The 18,342-nt window shown below is 45.5% G+C and overlaps 1 protein-coding gene across 1 annotated transcript in view; it reads right to left on the reverse strand.

Moving 5' to 3' along the window:
- The window catches only part of CFAP61 (cilia and flagella associated protein 61), a 260,039-nt gene that overhangs the window by 28,282 nt on the left and 213,415 nt on the right, over window positions 1-18,342 (reverse strand). The window contains exon 25 of the mRNA XM_079945951.1: window positions 17,402-17,607. Coding sequence (XP_079802077.1) covers window positions 17,402-17,607 — 206 coding nt within the window. The remainder of the gene's footprint in view (window positions 1-17,401; window positions 17,608-18,342) is intronic.

Consider the following 18,342-nt stretch of genomic DNA (forward strand, 5'->3'; position numbering starts at 1 on the left):
TTGTCTCTGTGCTCCTGTCTGGCCTGGCCTGGCCTGGTTGTCCCCTGGGCCCATGGGGACTTCTCCCCACTATTCTCCAGTGTTTTTTTTTTGATGGTAATATTCTTTTTACATTAAAAAAATTTTTTTTATTGAAATATAGCTGATTTACAATGTTAGTTTTAGGCGTACAACAAAGTGATTCAAATATGTATATCTATATATCTATATCCACATACATAACACATATATACACATATGTATATTCTTTTTAAAAGTCTTTTCCATTATAGGTTATTACAAGATATTGAGTAGAGTTCCCTGTGCTATACAGTAGGTCCTTGGGTTGCTTCTTAAAAATAACTCTTATATACAGGAAAAATTAGTGGTTACCAGTGGGGAGAGGGAAGGGGGGAGAGGCAATATAGGGGCAGGGGAGTAACAGGTACAAGCTGTTAGGTATAAAATAAGCTACAAGGATATATTGTACAGCACAGGGAATATAGCCAATATTTTATAATTAATATAAGTGGAGTATAATCTTTAAAAAATAACTCTTTATTATGCAGAATTTTAAAGCACTTTTAACTTAGAAGGACACCCAGTTCCAACAGCTATCAACACATGGCCAATCTTGTGTCATTTCTAGCCCCATCTACTCTTCTCCCTCTGGGGTTATTTTGAAGAATATCCCAGATATTTCAATGTGTATCTCTGAAAGGTAAAGATACTTCTCTTAAAATATGTGTAACTACAATATCATCTTCACATTTAAAAATGAATTAATTCCTTAACATCATCAAACATCCAGTGTTCAAATTTCCAATAATGTCATAAAGGGCATAATTTTTTTTACAGCCTATCTGAATCAGGATCCAAATCAGTTGATATGCTTATAAAGTCTATTTTATCCCACAGGCTCCCAACCCCATCTCTCTTTCATTTTTTGCAGTTTATTTGTGGAAGGAGTCAGGCTGTTTGCTCCGTACAGTTTCCTACACTCTGAATTTGGCGGACAGAAGCTCTGTGGTTTTAGTGAATATGCTCCTCTGTCTCCTCTATTTCCCATAAACTGGTGGTAGACCTAAGGTTCTGGACAGATTCAGGTTCAATTTTTTTTCAAGGTGGTGTGTTTTCCCGACAAGTAGCACAGGGTGTCTGGCTGTGTCTTTTTCTGTGTCAGCAGCCACATCCCCATGTCCTTTCATTCAGGAGGGGTTGCAAAATGGTGACATTCTAACCGTGCCATTCCTCCTTCACGTATGGGCAGGGACAGTTCTCTGTCCTTGGTACCTCCTTGAAGGATGGTCATAGAATTACTGCTGGAAATATTTCCTTTCAGAAGGATGGGGACGTTGCCCATCGTTTGTTTGGTTCTGGGGTTGCTATTGAGAAACCTGGTGCTATTTTGACCCTTGTTCTTTTCTAAGTGACGTGCTTTCCTCACCAGACACTTGTAGGAGCTTCTCATTATCGCTGGTGTCTGGAATTTCATCACAGAGAGCCTCGGGCTGTTTATCATTTATTGTGCATTTTTCAATCTGGAGATTGATATCTTTCAGTTCTGGGCATTTTTTTTTACCTTCTGCCCAACTGAGTTTTCTCTGCTGTCTCAGGAATTCCTATTAGTCAGATAAAAGGCCTTGTTCTCTTTTTCCTGAAGTGTCCTTGACTTCGTCTTCCGATACCTCTGCTCCGACTACTGCCATGCTGGGGACAGGGCAGCAGAGGGGGACGAGGGACTCTACCGGTCAGTATCGGGACGTTCATCTGATTCCTTCTCTCTTCACACTTTTCCTCTCTTGGGTCTGCTGCCCTCCCGTCTCAGTCTCTCCAGTTCACATTTTCCAAAGAACAAGCCTCCAGTCTCTTACGGAGGGTGACAAGGAGGAGGGGGTTCCTGGCTGTTGCAGGAAGGGGAGGGGGTGCTTTGGGGGGTGACATTACAGTCTCTTCTGGGGTTTCAGTTCTGTCACTTGCAGAGGTTCCCGACTAATGGTTATGACCAGGAAGAAAATCAACAACCACAAAAAATTTTAACATTTTATCCAACTTGAAATGACTGATTTTTTTAAAGAAAACCCTGAAATTAAAAATGCTTCTCTGCCTCAGCTATCTTCCTACTCCATGTGCTACAGCCTGACCCGGTGCAAAAAAAGCCCTAGTTTAGCACTTCGGTCCGGTTTGTAATTGGAGAAATCAGGGTGGGGTTATATACGTTCATATATTAAATCCTTGCCAGGACCCCAGGAGCCTCAGACCTGCAACCAGAAAGATCCACTTGCAGGTCCGTCCAGAGGGCAATAACTGACCCCATGGACACCCTTCAGGGTGCCCTGGAGAGGTTTCGATTCGGGGGCCTGACAAGCCTGGCAGATCCTTGGTGGCGAATCCGTGTTAACATCTTGAAGGCGGCCTAGCTTTGTTCAATTATCACGTGCAGAAAGCCTGCAGCTTGCAGGCGCCGCTTGTCAGCTGGGGCTGCTGGTGGCCGGGAGCGGATCGTTAAGCCCGCCACGGAGCAACCTCCCAGCAGCCTCACAGCCTCCAGCGTGGTGTATATCTTCCTATTTCACTTGGATTTGCTCCTAATGATTGAACTATAGATTATTAATGCTGCGAGCCTCCGAGATCCCAGCGTGACTGTGCTGGGCTCTATTCTGCCCTCAGAGCCTTCGGCACGTATCCTGGCCTGGCAAACAGTGCTCCGGCAGCTGTCAGAGCCGCTGGGGCCAAGACAGGACCGTGGGATGCAAACAGCGGCTCCTATTAGCAGCTGCGGGTGTGTCGCTGGTGGCATTTGGAGTTCTCTTCTCCCCAAATTACCAGATAGAGGGAATAATAAGTCACAAAACCCAGCTCGGAGTTTGCTGGGTGGGTGACAAAAAGTGTCTTTGGAGAGAAGGAACTTGGGGCTATGCCATCTGTCACTCTGCAAGGGATCCTGGGTGGGTGCCAGGTTCGGGGATGCACAGGGCCTGAGGCAGGGCGACCCCAGGGCAGCCACCAGCCCCGCCTGGAGCAGAAGTGCAGCAAAGAGAGTGTTTGTGCCGTGACTCCTCCAGGACAGGCTCTGAGCCGAATACTTCCTGCAGGTCATCTCGTTTAGTCTTCACGGCAAGGGCTGGAAGCTGGTATAAGCCCCACTTACAGGTAAGGGAAACGAAGCTTACAGGAACAGTTACCTGCCTAAGACAACACTGGTAAGTGAGGTCTGAGGGACTCCCAGGTGTGTTTTCTGAGATGTGCACTCTCCTTTTCACACCTTGTCACCACCGAGTGAGAACCAAGTTCCCGATAAGGAACCTGAGGCTGGTATAATGTCAGAAGTAGGGGTCAAACCCAGGACAAGCTGACATGGAGGTCGTTCCCATGGTGGCTGAATGGGAGTGCCCGGGGGGTACCATGTGCCTTGCGCAGCACGGCGGGCGGCTGTTGGAAGCCGCAAAATACCCTCTGCCCTTGTGGGGAGATAAAGCAGCACCAAACTTGGGATGTAAATCTGGCCTAGCTCAGGCTGTCATAACAAAATACCCCAGACTGGGTGGCTTAAATAATAAACATTTATTTCACACAGTTCTGGAGGCTGCAAGTCCAAGATCAGGGTGCCAGTATGGTCAGGTTCTGGTGAGGACTCTCTTCCCGGCTTGTAGACGGCTGCCTTCTCACTGTGTCCTCAGATGGAGGAGAGAAACAGAGATGTCCCTCTCTCTCTTCCTGTTCTTACAAGGCTACAGTCCTACAGGATTAGGGCGCCACTTTTGTGACCTCATTTTACCTTAATTACCTCCTAAAGACCCTATCTCCAGATATAGGCACACTGGGGATTAGTGATTCAACATATGAATTCTGGGGTCATGGTGGTGTTATCAACTGGGAGAACAAACCAACAGAGGAGTTAAACAGGGTAATGGGATAGAAAATGACTCAGATGTTGGTTGGGGGTAGGTAGGGTAATCTATGTAATATAAGGGGATGTTATGCTATGTATTAGGCTGGAGATGTTATATAATATGTGATAAACTTGTTCTCAAATTTGAAAAAAAATTCAGTATTTTAAAGATGTTAGTCCACTGACTTCTCACTTGCATTGTTTCTGATGAGGAATCTGTTGTCATTCTTATCTTTATTCCTCTGAAAACAATGTTTTCTCTTGTTCCTTCTTGACGTTCTCTTTATCACTGGTTTTGAGCAGTCTGATTATGATATGCCTTGGTGTAACTTTTTCTATTGTACAATATTATATGTTACAGGTATACAATATAGTGATTCACAATTTTTAAAGCTTATACTCTATTTATAGTTATTATAAAATATTGGCTATATCCCTGGGTTGTACAATATATCCTTGTAGCTTATTTTATACTTAGTAGTTTGTACCTCTTACTCCCCTATCCCTATATTGCTCCCCCTTCCCTCCCCCTACTGGTAAACACTCGTTTGTTCTCTGTATCCGTGAGTCTGTTTCTTTTTTGTTATATTCACTAGTTATTTTTTGTTGGTTTTTTTTTTTACATTACACATATAAGTGACATCATATAGTATTTGTCTTTCTCTGTCTGACTTATTTCACTTAGCATAATTTCCTCCAAGTTCATGCATGTTGTTACAAATGGGGAAAGTTCATTCCTTTTTATGGCTGAGTAGTATTCCATTGTATATATCTGTATATCACATCTTCTTTATCCATTCATCTGTTGATGGATACTCAGGTTGCTTCCATGTCTTGGTAATTGTAAATAATGCTGCTTTGAACATTGTGGTACATGTATCTTTTTGAATTAGTGGGTTTTTAAAAAAATTATTTATTTGGCTTCTCTTAGTTGGGTCTTAGTTGCAGCACGTGAGATCTTTAGTTGCAGCATGTGGGATCTTTAGTTGTGGCGAACTCTTAGTTGTAGCATGTGGGATCTAGTTCCCTGACCAGGGATTGAACCCAGGGCCCCTGCACTGGGAGCATGGAATCTTTGCCACTGGACCAGCAGGGAAGTCCCTTGAATTAGTATTTTTGTTTCTTTCAGATATATATCCAGGAATGGAACTGCTGGGTCATATGGTGGTTCTATTTTTAGCTTTTTGAGAAACCTCCATACTGATTTCCTCTTCATGTTTTTTCATGCTTGACATTCACTGAGCTTCTTGGATTTGTGGGTTTATGGTTTACATCAAATTTGGAAAAAAATTTGGTCATAATTTCTTTAGGCTGTTTGAAGTTGCCTCATAGCTCACTGACACTCTGCTCGTTGCTTTAAATTCTTTTTTTCTCTTTGTGTTTCATTTTGGGTAGTTTCAACTAGTATGTCTTCAAATTCACTAATATTTTCTTCAGCAAGGTCTAATCTTCCATTAATCCCATCCAGTGTATTTTTTCATCTCAGACGTTGTAGTTTCCATCTCTAGAAGTTTTATCTGGGTCTTTCATATACCTTCTACATCTCTACTTAATTTTTTGATCATGTGGAATACAGTTATAATAACTGTTTCAATATGCTTGTCTGCTAATTCTAACAACTGTGTCAGTTCTAGATTGGTTTCAATTGACTGATTTTTCTCCTCATTATGGGTTGTATTTTCCTGAGTCTTTGGATGCATGTTCATTTTTCTCACCACTGAGGGGAGACCGTAAGTGTATACTCTACCCGCTGATGAATCTTGAGGTTCTCCAGGCTGGCTGGTGGAAATACACACACTGTTCCCAGCCCTGTGTGAGTGCCAGGAAATATAACCTCTAGTCCTTTGAGTGATACTTTCCCAGACTTGGGGGGTTTCCTCTCCTGCATGCACTGAGCAGGACTAGACTGAATTTTCAAGAGGGACCTCCTGCTGATCCCCACGCCCCTCTCTCTGAGCAGCGACCTCCCCTCCAGTTCCTTGTCCTGAGAACACTAGCTGCCTTGGCCTCTGCACACTCACAGTTCCAGTCCTCAACTCAGGGAGTCTGCTGGGTTCCTGTCCCTTTGCCACAGCTTGGAAATTCTAAGGCAGCAAGCTGGAGTAATTTCAGGGTTCACCTTCTTTCTTTCCAGATTCTCAGAGATCACTGTCCTTCATTGTCTTATGTCCAATATTTATTTTTGAATGTTTTTTCACATTTTCTAAAGTTTTTTAGTTATTTCAGGTGAGAGGATAAATCTACTCCCCAAACAACTTTTTTTAAAAAATGTAATATCTGCTCCTAGGATGTTGGATAAGGGTTTGTCAACCTATAAATAATTAGGACAAAGTTCATCTTTATTGATACAGATGTAAATTCAAATTTCAAGTGTTCTTCTTGATGGTTTTGCATTTTGGGGGGGTGCTGATTTCTGGTCAGATTTGATTAGTTAGTTATGGGAGATATTACAGACTAGTTCATCCAGCTGCATTCCAGACCCCTGGTAGCATGACTTACCCAAAATACCAGGTAGGAAAGGGAAAGACTAGATTTTCCAGGCAGTGGAAATGTGGGTTCTACCTGGGACCGAGTCTCTGGTGTAGGTTCTACATGAGACCAAGCATCCTCCAAAGAGACACCCTCATGGAGGACTTGGAAGGTGGGCATGAGTACTATGAGGCGGAGACCATGTTTCCACTGTTTTTCTTCCTTTGCTGGCAAGCCTGGTCCTGGTAGCATTTGGTGTTGGCTGCACCAGAATCCCATGGGCAGTGAGAGGCAGGGCTTAGGGGACCCATTCTGCTGGTGTGGACTGCGGCAGAGAAGGTGTGGTTGTGGACTGGCAGTTTCCTGACTCCACACATTCCTCAATGTGGCAGAGGTTGGCCAGGTCTGTAGAGCTGATTTCTGAATTTTCCCTGAAGCCAGTTTAAAGCCTGCTCCTCCAGCCCATTCAAGGAATTTTTTTTTTTTTTTTTTTTTTTGCAGTAAGCAGGCCTCTCACTCTTGTGGCCTCTCCCGTTGTGGAGCACAGGCTCCGGATGCACAGGCTTAGAGGCCATGGCTCACGGGCCCAGCCGCTCCGTGGCATGTGGGATCTTCCCGGACCGGGGCATGATCCCGTGTCCCCTGCATCGGCAGGTGGACTCTCAACCACTGCGCCACCAGGGAAGCCCCATTCAAGGAATTTTATAAACCACCTATCACTGGCAGTACATCACGTTCTGTTTGAACTAGCCAGAGAGGATTCTGTTGTCTGCAACTGAACCCTGACTGAGGATTCATCGTTGTGCTTACTCATAATACGGCCGGTAAAGATCCCGTCTGAGGACTTGGAGACAGGTCAGCTCTGCCTTTTCCTGGTTTATGCATGCATGCTTTCCCAGGATTTTCAATCTGTGGTTTCTTTGGAGGAGTCCTTTAAATGATCTTGCCCATGCTGTGGAGGTTAGTTTAGCTAAAACCAGATCATTATTTATAAATCCACAAAACCAGACACACAAAAACTGCAGTAATTCCAAGTTCACTAATAAGGTTGACCCCTCTAAGCTGTGACATCCCCCTGTAACACTCGATGTGTTGAGTCCATGTAGAACACACATCTGTCTTTCATCTGGCCCAAGAGGGTGCCAGTATTTGTGCTTCAAATACGAATAAAGCCTGATTGCTCTCCTTTTTTCTTAAAATAAAAATATAAACAGAAGTTCTAATGTTTTCTTCCTCCACATGTGAATCATCCTGGTCATCCCCTGAGGTATTTTGTCAGAGAAGCAAAATTATTCTCATGTTCCAAGCAGGTGCTTTCTCTAAATGATGTCACTGCACAACGGGAAACGTGCTCCTCTGGTCCTGTATGAAGGGAACTGGACTTGGAGGCAGGGGACTCTGATTCTTATGTTCCTGATGCCACCCTCGTGGCTGTGAGCCACGGCCAGCCCTGCCGCTTTCGTTTTCTCATCTCCGAGGTGAGCGTGCTGGACCACAGTTAAGGTCCTTCCTAGCACCTGGTCACAAGAGAGGGTCTGTGGACCGTCCACAAGCTTGTTGCAGGTCTTAATTCTGGGAGCCGATAGCAGTGACTCTTCAACTCTTCTCATCTTATATAGCTCAGTCATCTGAAATAGGTTCTGGGTAGTGGGATTAGGTATGGACTTTGTATTCTACTTAGCTTTTAAAATATTTTTCTAAATTTTATATAACAAACATGTATTGCTTTTGTAATGGAAAATGCTAAAGAGTAAAAAAATGTACAACAGAATCCTCAAAAAGAAACATATAAAGATCCAGGCCTAGGGGGAGGGGGATGAGAGCATCGCGTGCGTGATACTCCACTCTGCCCAGGTGGCTTTGGAGCATCTTTTTGCATTATTGGGCCATAAAAAATGTAGGCAGGCAGGCCAGTTTCTTCTCACAGTTCAGTAGACTGAAAGATTTCTGAAATGTGTTTATGTTGACAATTCCAATAACAATAGAACAATTCTGTTGTTTCTTGGAGCTTGGTAAAGAGGTATTTATATTAAAGCAACTTGGTAGCCTTGGAGATGACCATTGGCTCATCAGCGATTATTTTAGACTCATAAATAATACCTTTGACCCACAGGCCGCCAGGTGGAAAGGAGGAAGAAAATCTATAAAGGACTTTAGTTCCTGCAGCAAAAGTTTGAAAAGATGCTCAGAGGGCATCTAGTCAGTTCTGAACATACCAGTCAGATCTGCTGAGCCCCAGATCAAGACCTGGGGTCCGACAAGGGCTAGAATGTTAGTAACTGAGTCTGCTGAGGATAACTGGTGAGGAAGTGCGGGCTGGCTGGGGTGGGGTCAGCTGAACTGTACACAAGGAAGCCCCTAGTGTGACCAAGGGCCCCAGGGAGCTCGACTGCCTCGCCCCTTCTCCCACGCTGTCCTTGCTCCCCCTCTGTCCACCCTTGGCATGTGATCTGGGGAGAATCTCCTTTCCAGTTGACCCCACAAAAGCAGGTATAGAGCGATATCACTTCCTCCTTCTCCCCCCCGGGGCTTTCACTGAGCACCCATCTCTGAGCTACCACATCTGCAAGTCAGGGATTCAGAACCAAATGGGCCTGGTGATTAGCACTTTAGGAAATGATTGTCCAGAGATGCACTGCTCCACACCACTCATTACCACGTCCATGAATGTGACTGGCCTACACCATCACGGCCCAGTAGAACTTTCTGCCATGATGGATGTCATCTATCCTGCGCTATCCAATATGGTAGCCACTAGCCACGTGTGGCTGTTGAGTACGCAGGCCATGGCAAGTGTGACCAAGGAGCTGAGCTTTTAATTTTTTTTAATCCTAATTAAAATTTAAAAGTCACACCTGGCAATTGGCTGTCATATGGGACGGTGCAGATCTAAGGTGTTGGTAACTCTTCACAATGCGTGAAACAATTTTCCGAAGCAATTTTTAAAACTATATGATTCTAGATGTACTTTATAACTCAAACAGCTCATGATTCCAAATCTTAGATGCTATTCAGAGCCTACGTGGTTGCTTTTGGTGGCAGTGTCTTGAAATGAAATCGTCTTTAAGTGTTGCTTATACAGAAACGTGTGACCCATTCCTTTGCTCTTAGCGCCCTGGGAGGTACAGTCTTCATACATCACTAACTCTGAATAAAGCACCTGATTTCGCACATATTTAATTCTTGATAATGACCTCTCCCCAAGTTTTTTTTTTCCTCAGAGCATGACTCTGAAAAAAAAAAAGCACGTGAAATTTCAAGAGTACCTCCAATAAGATAATTTTTAAAACAGGACATAGCAAGCACATATATAAATGCAATTTTAAAACATTTGCTTACTTGATTTTAAAAGAAGCATCGTATTTCCTTAAATTTGTATTAACTTGGGAGGGAGAAGGAAAACTGTGTAAAAGGCTGAAAGAGTGCCTCTCCATAAAGGCTAGTATGGACTTAGAGGGAACGTGAACACTTGAGCTAAAGTAATGACGAAACTTGGCGTTTGTATATTACTTTACGTCTTTTAAATACTTCCGCATCATCATCTGCTTTTATCCTGCGATGTGGGCAGTTTGATCGTTGGTGATATCTCCACTTCAGAAATGAGGAAGAGGATGCTCAGTGAGATTAAATGTCTTGCCCAAGTTTGCAAGGCTAGTAAACAACAGCGCAGAAATTGAACCCATCTCAGTCTAGCGTCCTTTCCACTCTAGGATGGAGAAGTAAGGATTCACTCTTATGCACTGTTGGGTTTTCACACCAAATTACCTTAGGATATATACCACGAGTGTACGGGCAAGCGTGACAGAAACGTGGCTGGTTCGGCAGCTGTGGAGATGGGGGGCTATCTAGAGCTTACAGACGGCAGTGGTGGTTTCGCCATGAAGTGTTTGTTTATTTTTATACAGCTAGGTGAAAAGTTTGAAATTTTTCATAATATTGTAGATGTGGTCCAACAGATGCATATGTGAGTTATGTGTCCCACATCACGTGAACTGTCCCGCGTACGGGTCACACTGCAGCACGGTGTCTGGGATGCTGGATCCCTGCGCTGCAGGTATCTCCCCCAGGTACTAAGATGTGATTTAAATATCCCTGTTTCCCTTCAGATACTGAAAGCAATCATTTTCTTTTATAGTAGGGAGACAGTCAAGCTCCTCTGTTTCAGGAGATGGTGAGGCCTGCTCAGAGGTGGTGACATAAGGACAGGGGCATTCACATGGAACCAGGAGGGTGAAGAAATGTGCATTCCTGTCCCTCATCCTTCACTTTATTTATTTTTTTAAAGTAATTTATTTACTTATTTATTTCTGGCTGCGCTGGGTCTTGGTTGCTGTGCAGGCTTTCTCTAGTTGCAGCGAGCAGAGGCTACCGTTCACTGTGGTGCGCAGGCTTCTCATTGCGGTGGCTTCTCTTGTTGCAGAGCACGGGCTCTAGGCATGTGGGCTTCAGTAGTTGTGGCACACGGGCTCAGTAGTTGTGGCTCGCAGGCTCTAGAGCGCAGGCTCAGTAGTTGTGGCTCACGGGCTTAGTTTCTCCGCGGCATGTGAGATCTTCCCAGACCAGGGCTTGAACCCGTGTCCCCTGCATTGGCAGGTGGATTCTTAACCACTGCACCACCAAGGAAGCCCCCATCCTTCACTTTAGACTGATGGGAATGGGCACTGCGTGCGCCTGATGAGACTTTACACATTCTCATTAATAAAGGCCTTTAACGTTGAAATGAATCTTGGCTGTGAGATGGGATACGCACTTCTCTTTCACTCACTTATGGGTACTGTCCTCAAGGCAAAGATTCTCACTAACACGAATGAGACTGAGGCAGTTGAAATAAGAAAATGTACCTTCCAGACACCTCAAAACCATAAAAATATCTCAATCCAGGCCTTTCTGATAAATGTTGGGATAATATGCCAAACTATAATTTCATGACGAATGAGGCAAATTATTGGAACACATCGGATAAGAGATGAAAAAGCAAAGCTCCAGACTCCAAGCACTGCTCCAGGGTCATTACCTTAACATTCAGCCCTGACCGTGTGCACGCCTGCGTTTGTTTTTCCTGCATGTTATCATCTTGGGATGAATGTCTGAAGGGACATGTTCTGGCCATGACTTCCAAACCGCTTAAAACAATCTTGCCCTTCATCCCAGGAAAGGTTAATGCTATACAATGGCACTGTGGGAAGGAAGGAGATGACATATACTAGAAAAAAAGAATCCTAGTCTTTTAGTCAGAGCAATATTACAAATAAAAATGGACACAGGTTGTGTTAAATGGAATTTGGCCCCTTCATTGGTCTATACTTTGAGACCTAAGGTTGACCGTCTCAGTAATGAGAGATATTCCAAAACATGGGTTCAGCCTCACACGCAACGTGATCGTATGAGAAAACCAGTGGGCAAGGAGATGCCTCTTGGATCAACGAGGCCAGGGAATGACCAGTGTGGAGCCCCAGGTGAAAGTGTGTGAACATGCACAAGGGTGGAGAAATAGAGTTAAATAACGGGGAAGCAAAATGAAGAGGATGGATTTTTAAAAATATTTATCTATTTATTTACTTATTTATTTGGCTGTGCCAGGTCTTAGTCGTGGCACGAGGGATCTTCATTGTGGCATGTGAGATCTTTAGCTGTGGCATGCAGGATCTAGTTCCCCGAACAAGGATCGAAACTGGGCCCCCTGCATTGGGAGCACGGAGTCTTAACCCCTGGACCACCAGGGACGTCCCAAGAGGATGGATTTTGATTTTAGCAAATCACTTGAAAAAGGATTCTTTATAAGGCTATGAAATGGAATTGGCATTATCTGAAATGAATGATGGACAGGAACACTGATCTAAAGGGTCTCCAGAAGGGCAGGGGGGTGACTCGGTAAGCAGCCAACAGGGAAAGTTGCATCTGGGGAGAACTATTATCCAACAAATTTTAGGCGTGCACCAAAAAATTGACAAGTTGGAGTGGGCAGCCATAGTTCAATAAAATTTTGACAAGTCTGGAAAAATGGGCACCTAGTATTTAGTGTGTGATATCCTGCCGGGCATAGCACAAGGTCACTGACTACAGGGGAACTGAAAAACACGTTAAGTCATGATTAAATGATTCCAGTTGAGTCTAATAAGGGAATTAGGAGGCTGCGCGGGCTGGCAGCGTCCTACTTGGCTTCTCTGAAGACAGAGATAGCGCACGGCAGCTTTCCTGAGGGAGTCACTCCTTGGGCTACGTGGTTCAAAAAGGTAACGGCAGCCTTTTAAAGGGCCTGCTCAAATCCCATTTAGAACACTGTGCACAGCAGCACTTAGCCATTAAAAATAGGCATCCGAGCATTTGGGAAGCGTGGAGGGGGACGCAGCGCTCGCAGGAGGAGAGGGCCGGGCAAGGGCAGCCTTTGAGAGCTGAGCACGTTAAGATGTGAGAAGAGGTGATTTAATCAAGGTTTATGAGTATCTGATGGGCTCACACAAAGAAGCCAGGGCAAGACCTATTCACGCCGTGAGGATAAAGGATGCTACAGACTGTTAATTAAGGCCATGGTGTAGGGGAAGTCGGTAGGCAGGAGCTTTTCTTTGCAGGGTCACCGCTAAGCGGCGTACATGAAGATGAGGCAGAGGTAAGGAAGCAGGGAGGACAGGGGACAGGCCTTGTTAGAGCCCCGTGATGGGGACTTCGCAGGGCCCCGCCTCCACCTCCCCTTCCTCTCCACGCACGGTTCCCATCTCCGAATAACTGGCACCCCCGTGGAAGCTGCTTCTGCCCCAGTGTCTGAGGGCGAAGCAGCCCAGCAGGTGGAGGGAAGGAGCGGCCCCTTCTAGACATCGTCAGAGGGGGTGGGCGAGAGCTGCAGGGGCTGTGACAGGCGTGTGCACGCGTACGTGGGACACCGCAGGGCACAGGTGCTCTGAGGGGAAGATTGCGGAAAAGTCCATTTTGTAACACATTTGTTATGTGACTTTCAAATGCTGGTTGGTTCAGAAAGGAACAGATAAATTACAGGGACTCCATTCTTTTTCCAAAGTGATAAATCCGTCAACCCATCCATTTATTTCTCTCTCTTTCACACACACTAACAGACACACTCACACACAAAGGCACACACATTCACAGGCACACACTCACATGCACGCACACACACAGTCACCAGGGGTGAATTTATTCTCTCCATCACCAGTGGTTTGCACTGGAGCGCCAAGGGGAAAACAAAGGATGAAACAGAGGTAGAATCCAAGCCAGCCTGGCTCCAGACCCTCAGCGGCACTGCTGTCCTGTGACAGCTGTCGGCCTGGGTGTCACAGCGGCTGACTGCTCGGCAGCCACCACGTGTCCCCAAATGGCTCCAAGTGAGCCTGTCCGCAGGCAGCCAGAGACACGGCTGGTGAGGCCTTGGCTGCTACGGCGTCTGCCTGAGTGGCTGCCACAATTCCCACTGGGGCCACCAGCACCTCCTCTGTCCTGGCCCTTGATGGGGTGAGAATAGATTGAGGGAAGTGGAGAGAAAGGATCCAGAGGGTTTCTTTGAACCTGGAGAGGAACTTGACCTTGAGGTCATGTCTGTCTTGCAGAAGACAGAGCGGCTGGTTAACGGTCAGCCCTCCCAGCCTGGAGGAAGGTACCCCCAGACACAACAGATGGAAACGCACCCAGATTTGAACAAGAGATGTTACTGGTGCTGCCGAGGTCAGGGAAACAATCGGTAATCATATCTCGGCCAAAATCAGCTAAACCATTCACCCTGCCTGCTTGGAAAGAGCCTTGCCAGTTGGTCTGACAACAGACAGGGCGAGCAGTGCTGGGCCAAGAGTCAGCACGGGCCCTGGCAGCATTTCGTGGCACTTGAAAAGAACGTGGCCGCAGCTGCTCGTGCACTAACAGGCATCCGGGAGGGACGGACGGGGCCTGGCAGCGCCCTGGGTACCACACTAGAACATGGTCAGCCACCATCCCCCTGTCCCCTTTCTTACAGATGTCAGTTGGCACGTCCTAATAGCCAGTGTTGTCCCATTTTGCCATACCAAATATTCACTCCCAGCAAATCAAATTCACTTTTAAACTTATTACTGTCCTCAGTTAACAGCTGTGCCCAGACCAGTGGTCTCGAGCTCACAAAGTCTGTCTCTTTCAGCATCTCTTCTCAGGAAAAACAAACTGAATTTGGTCAAATGTGAAAATATTTTCTTTTCAGAGAAGACTCAATACATAGCTCCCATAAAAATGTTCTTTGACGAACAACTGATTCCCCTCTAACTCAAATATTTTGTGTAAGATTGAGAGCCACAATAAAATCCTACCCACAAGCTGAGGAACAAATGAATTCACTTTCTAAATACTTGTAATTTTCTTTATTTTAAATAAATGTTGGAGTCATGTCTACAAAGACCTGAGGAGGGGAAGCCTATGATTAAGGAATTTGATATTTTATCAAAATGTAGTTTATAATGGGAAACATATAGGAAGATATCCTCACACATAAAAGGTTTCAAAAGTTAAGTACTCTTTCTTGGGCTTCCCTGGTGGCGCAGTGGTTGGGAGTCCACCTGCCGATGCAGGGGACACGGGTTCGTGCCCCGGTCCGGGAAGATCCCACATGCCGCGGAGTGGCTGGGCCCATGAGCCATGGCCGCTGAGCCTGCGCGTCCGGAGCCTGTGCTCCACAACGGGAGAGGCCACAAGAGTGAGAGGCCCGTGTACAGCAAAAAAAAAAAAAAAAAAAAAAAGTTAAGTACTCTTTCTGGGAAAAAATAAAAATCCGTGCATGATAAAAATGCTTAGCAAGCCAGTAATAAAAAGAAACTTCCTTATCCTGATAAAGGGTGTCTACAAAAATATGTATGGCAAACATCACACACTTAATATTGAACGAATTCCCTTTAAAATTAAGAATGAGGCCAGGGTGTCATCCCTCACTACTTCTATCCCAAACTTTACCACAAATCTTAGCCAGTGAAGTAAGACAGGAAAAAGAAATAAAAGTTACAAAGATTTAAAAAGAAGAGACAAACAAAACCGTCATTATTTGCAGATGACATAATTTTTTTGTGTGGAAAATCTAAAAGAATCTACAGGTAAATTATCTGAATGAATGAGGGAGTTTAGCAAAGTTGCAGAATCCAGAACCATAAAAAAGCACATTTCTATACACTATATAGAAGCAATCAGTAAGAAAATGATATTTACCACAGCAATAAAAATATAAAGAACTTTGGATCATATCAAACAAAAATTAAGCAAGCCATTGACGGAGAAAATGATAAATCTTTACTGAAAGATATTAAACAGACCCACATAGATCAAGATCTACACAGTTGACCCTTGAACAATCGTGGTTTGAACTGCGTGGGTCCACTTACAAATTTTTTTCAGTAGTAAATACTATAGTACTACACGATCCATGCTTGGTTGATCGGCCCTTAGCTGAATCCGAGGATGTGGAACCACAGGCACAGAGGGCAGAAGGTGAGTTATACTCAGACTTTCGACTTTTGACTATATTGACACTATAGTTCAAGGGTTAACTAGTATGTTATGAGACTAAAATTAATATCAAAGATGTCAACTCTTATGTAATTGATCTAAGGTTTAATGCATTTCCTATCAAATCCAGTGGGGCTTTTCACGGAGCGGCACAAGGTTACTGTAAAACTATTAGAAGAGCAAAGGGACAAAAATATCCAAGACATCGGGAAAAAGACAGATGATTTTAAAATGAAGAATATCTGTTAATTGACACTATAAAGAAAGTGAAAAGACAAGCCTCAGAATGCAAGAAGACGTACGAAGGAAACGTAAACAACCAAGTTTGTATCCAGAATATACGAACAATTCCTGTGAGTTAGTAAGAGAAGACGACCCCCGCCCCCCAAAAAGGGACAAACGTCATAAACAGGCATTTCCCCAGAAACTACCATGAATGGCCCACAAACAAATGAAAAGGCACTGAACCACATTAGAAATCAGGAAAGGGGGGGCTTCCCTGGTGGCGCAGTGGTTGAGAGTCCGCCTGCTAATGCAGGGGACACAGGTTCGTGCCCCGGTCTGGGAGCATCCGCGTGACCCTGCACGTCCAGAGCCTGTGCTCCGCAGCGGGAGAGGCCACAACAGTGAGAGGCCCGCGTACCACACAAAAAAATAAATAAATAAATCAGGAAAGAGAACACTGAAACCCTGGGTAGACACCTTTCCACACCACCAGGGTGGCCAAATGTTCAAGCTGAACGGTGCCAAGGACTGCCAGGGCTGCGGAGGGCTCTCATGGCTGGCTGGAGGGAGGGTAACAGACACCACTACCGTGGGGAACATTTGGGTGTCACCTAGTACACCCGAGACAAATTCCTGCACAGGTGTGCCCACGATGCCAATGGCACCAAACTGGAACAATATGAACATCAATCGACAGGAAAATGGACGGATGAGCTGTGACACAGTTATCTTACACACGGAATACCACACAGCAGGGAAAACACACAAACTCCAGCTACACGCATTGCCATGAGCAGGCTCGCAAACAGGGCCCCAAACGGAGTGCTGACTTGCTCCATTTGGGGATCTAGAGCCCCCAGTCTAACCAACCTGCTGGAGCAGAATTCCTTCCCAACGTCTTAGGCAAACGGTCGCCCCCTCTGCTTGAGCATGTGCCGTGAGGAGGCGGCTGGGGTCACAGACAGCCTGTCCGTGGTGCTGGAACTCCCCCCAGGACCAGATACCTCCATCCTGCCCCCAAATCGACCTCTTACGTTTCTGACCACTGCTCTTAGCAGCCTGTGTCTCAAGAGAGACTTGAATATCATCTGTGGCGTGGAGGCCGTGCACGGATGCGTCTGGGACCCAGGCCTGCACGTGGCCGTGCAGCCACTTGTGGACACACCAAGAGCCTGTGCTCTTCTCCGTGGGCCTCTCCAGTGCTGGTGGGTCTGATACTCTTCACTGTTGAGAAGCTCTAGCTTCTCCCAGGGGTTCCCGTGTACTTCCTGGCGTATCACAAAACCCCTCCCTCATTCACAAGACATCCATGGCTTGTGTCTGCATTCCCCCCACCCCATAACCCCCGGGAAAGGGCAACGCCCAGCTCACCTGTAGAGGTCTGGGACCAGCCCATCCTTGTATCGAGCGCACAGGTTGTTGAGGACTTGCTCGTGCTGGCCGAACAGGCGGATGTAGTTGGAGGCAGGGAAAGGCACTTTGGAAAGGCACGTGATGGTTTCCACCATCTTGTACTTGTTGGTGTGGATTCGGAAGTAAGTCCCGTTCTTCACGTTACCTGTTACTATTTCTGAACCCTGGCGGAGGAGTGCATCAGAAAAACAACGTTAGAAACATTTCTGGACTTTGGGAACTTTATCACAGCAATTTATTTTTCAAATATAATGGACGGATTAGAGCTTATCGCCTGTTGCAAATCACAGTAGTAGATATTGACCAAACTCGACTGAAGATAAGTGCGTGTCAGAAACCATGTGTTTGAATTTGATGACTGAAAGTTCCTCAGGGTATTTGACACTGTGATTATATCGCTCCATGTTTCTAAATTAGTTGCTAGGTTACGGTCAATTCTCCGTTATTCAATACCTGGCACAGCCAGTAGGTGGAACTGGGTCTATTCTCTCCTGCGCGGTGTCATAAGACTGTTAACTTTAATTTTTTCACAGCACCATTTTGAGAAAAACCTCCTAGTCAAAGGTGCGCAAAAGGAATTTCAGTTTTTAAAGTTCTACTCGAACAAAGGAAAGAAGGAAAAAGGTGAATCCCTGACAGCTGGGTTTGCAGAGGTTCACCTGTTTGGTAGGGTCTGTTCCTGGGAAGAAGGTTCAAGTTCATGGAAAATATATAGACCGTTCTGTGGGCTACCTGTTAGTTTGTAAATTGTGAAAGGTGTAGATTCATGGCTTTATGTCCCCTAGAAACTGGCTGAACCACCATGTGAACCCAGATGACAAGGAAAGATGCCCCTCTACCCCAGTCATGACCACTTTTTCTATTTCAGCCCCCGATGGCCACTGACTGACCAGCCAGAG

This window comes from Stenella coeruleoalba, assembly GCF_951394435.1.
Source record: "Stenella coeruleoalba genome assembly, chromosome: 15".
Lineage (NCBI taxonomy): Eukaryota > Metazoa > Chordata > Mammalia > Artiodactyla > Delphinidae > Stenella > Stenella coeruleoalba.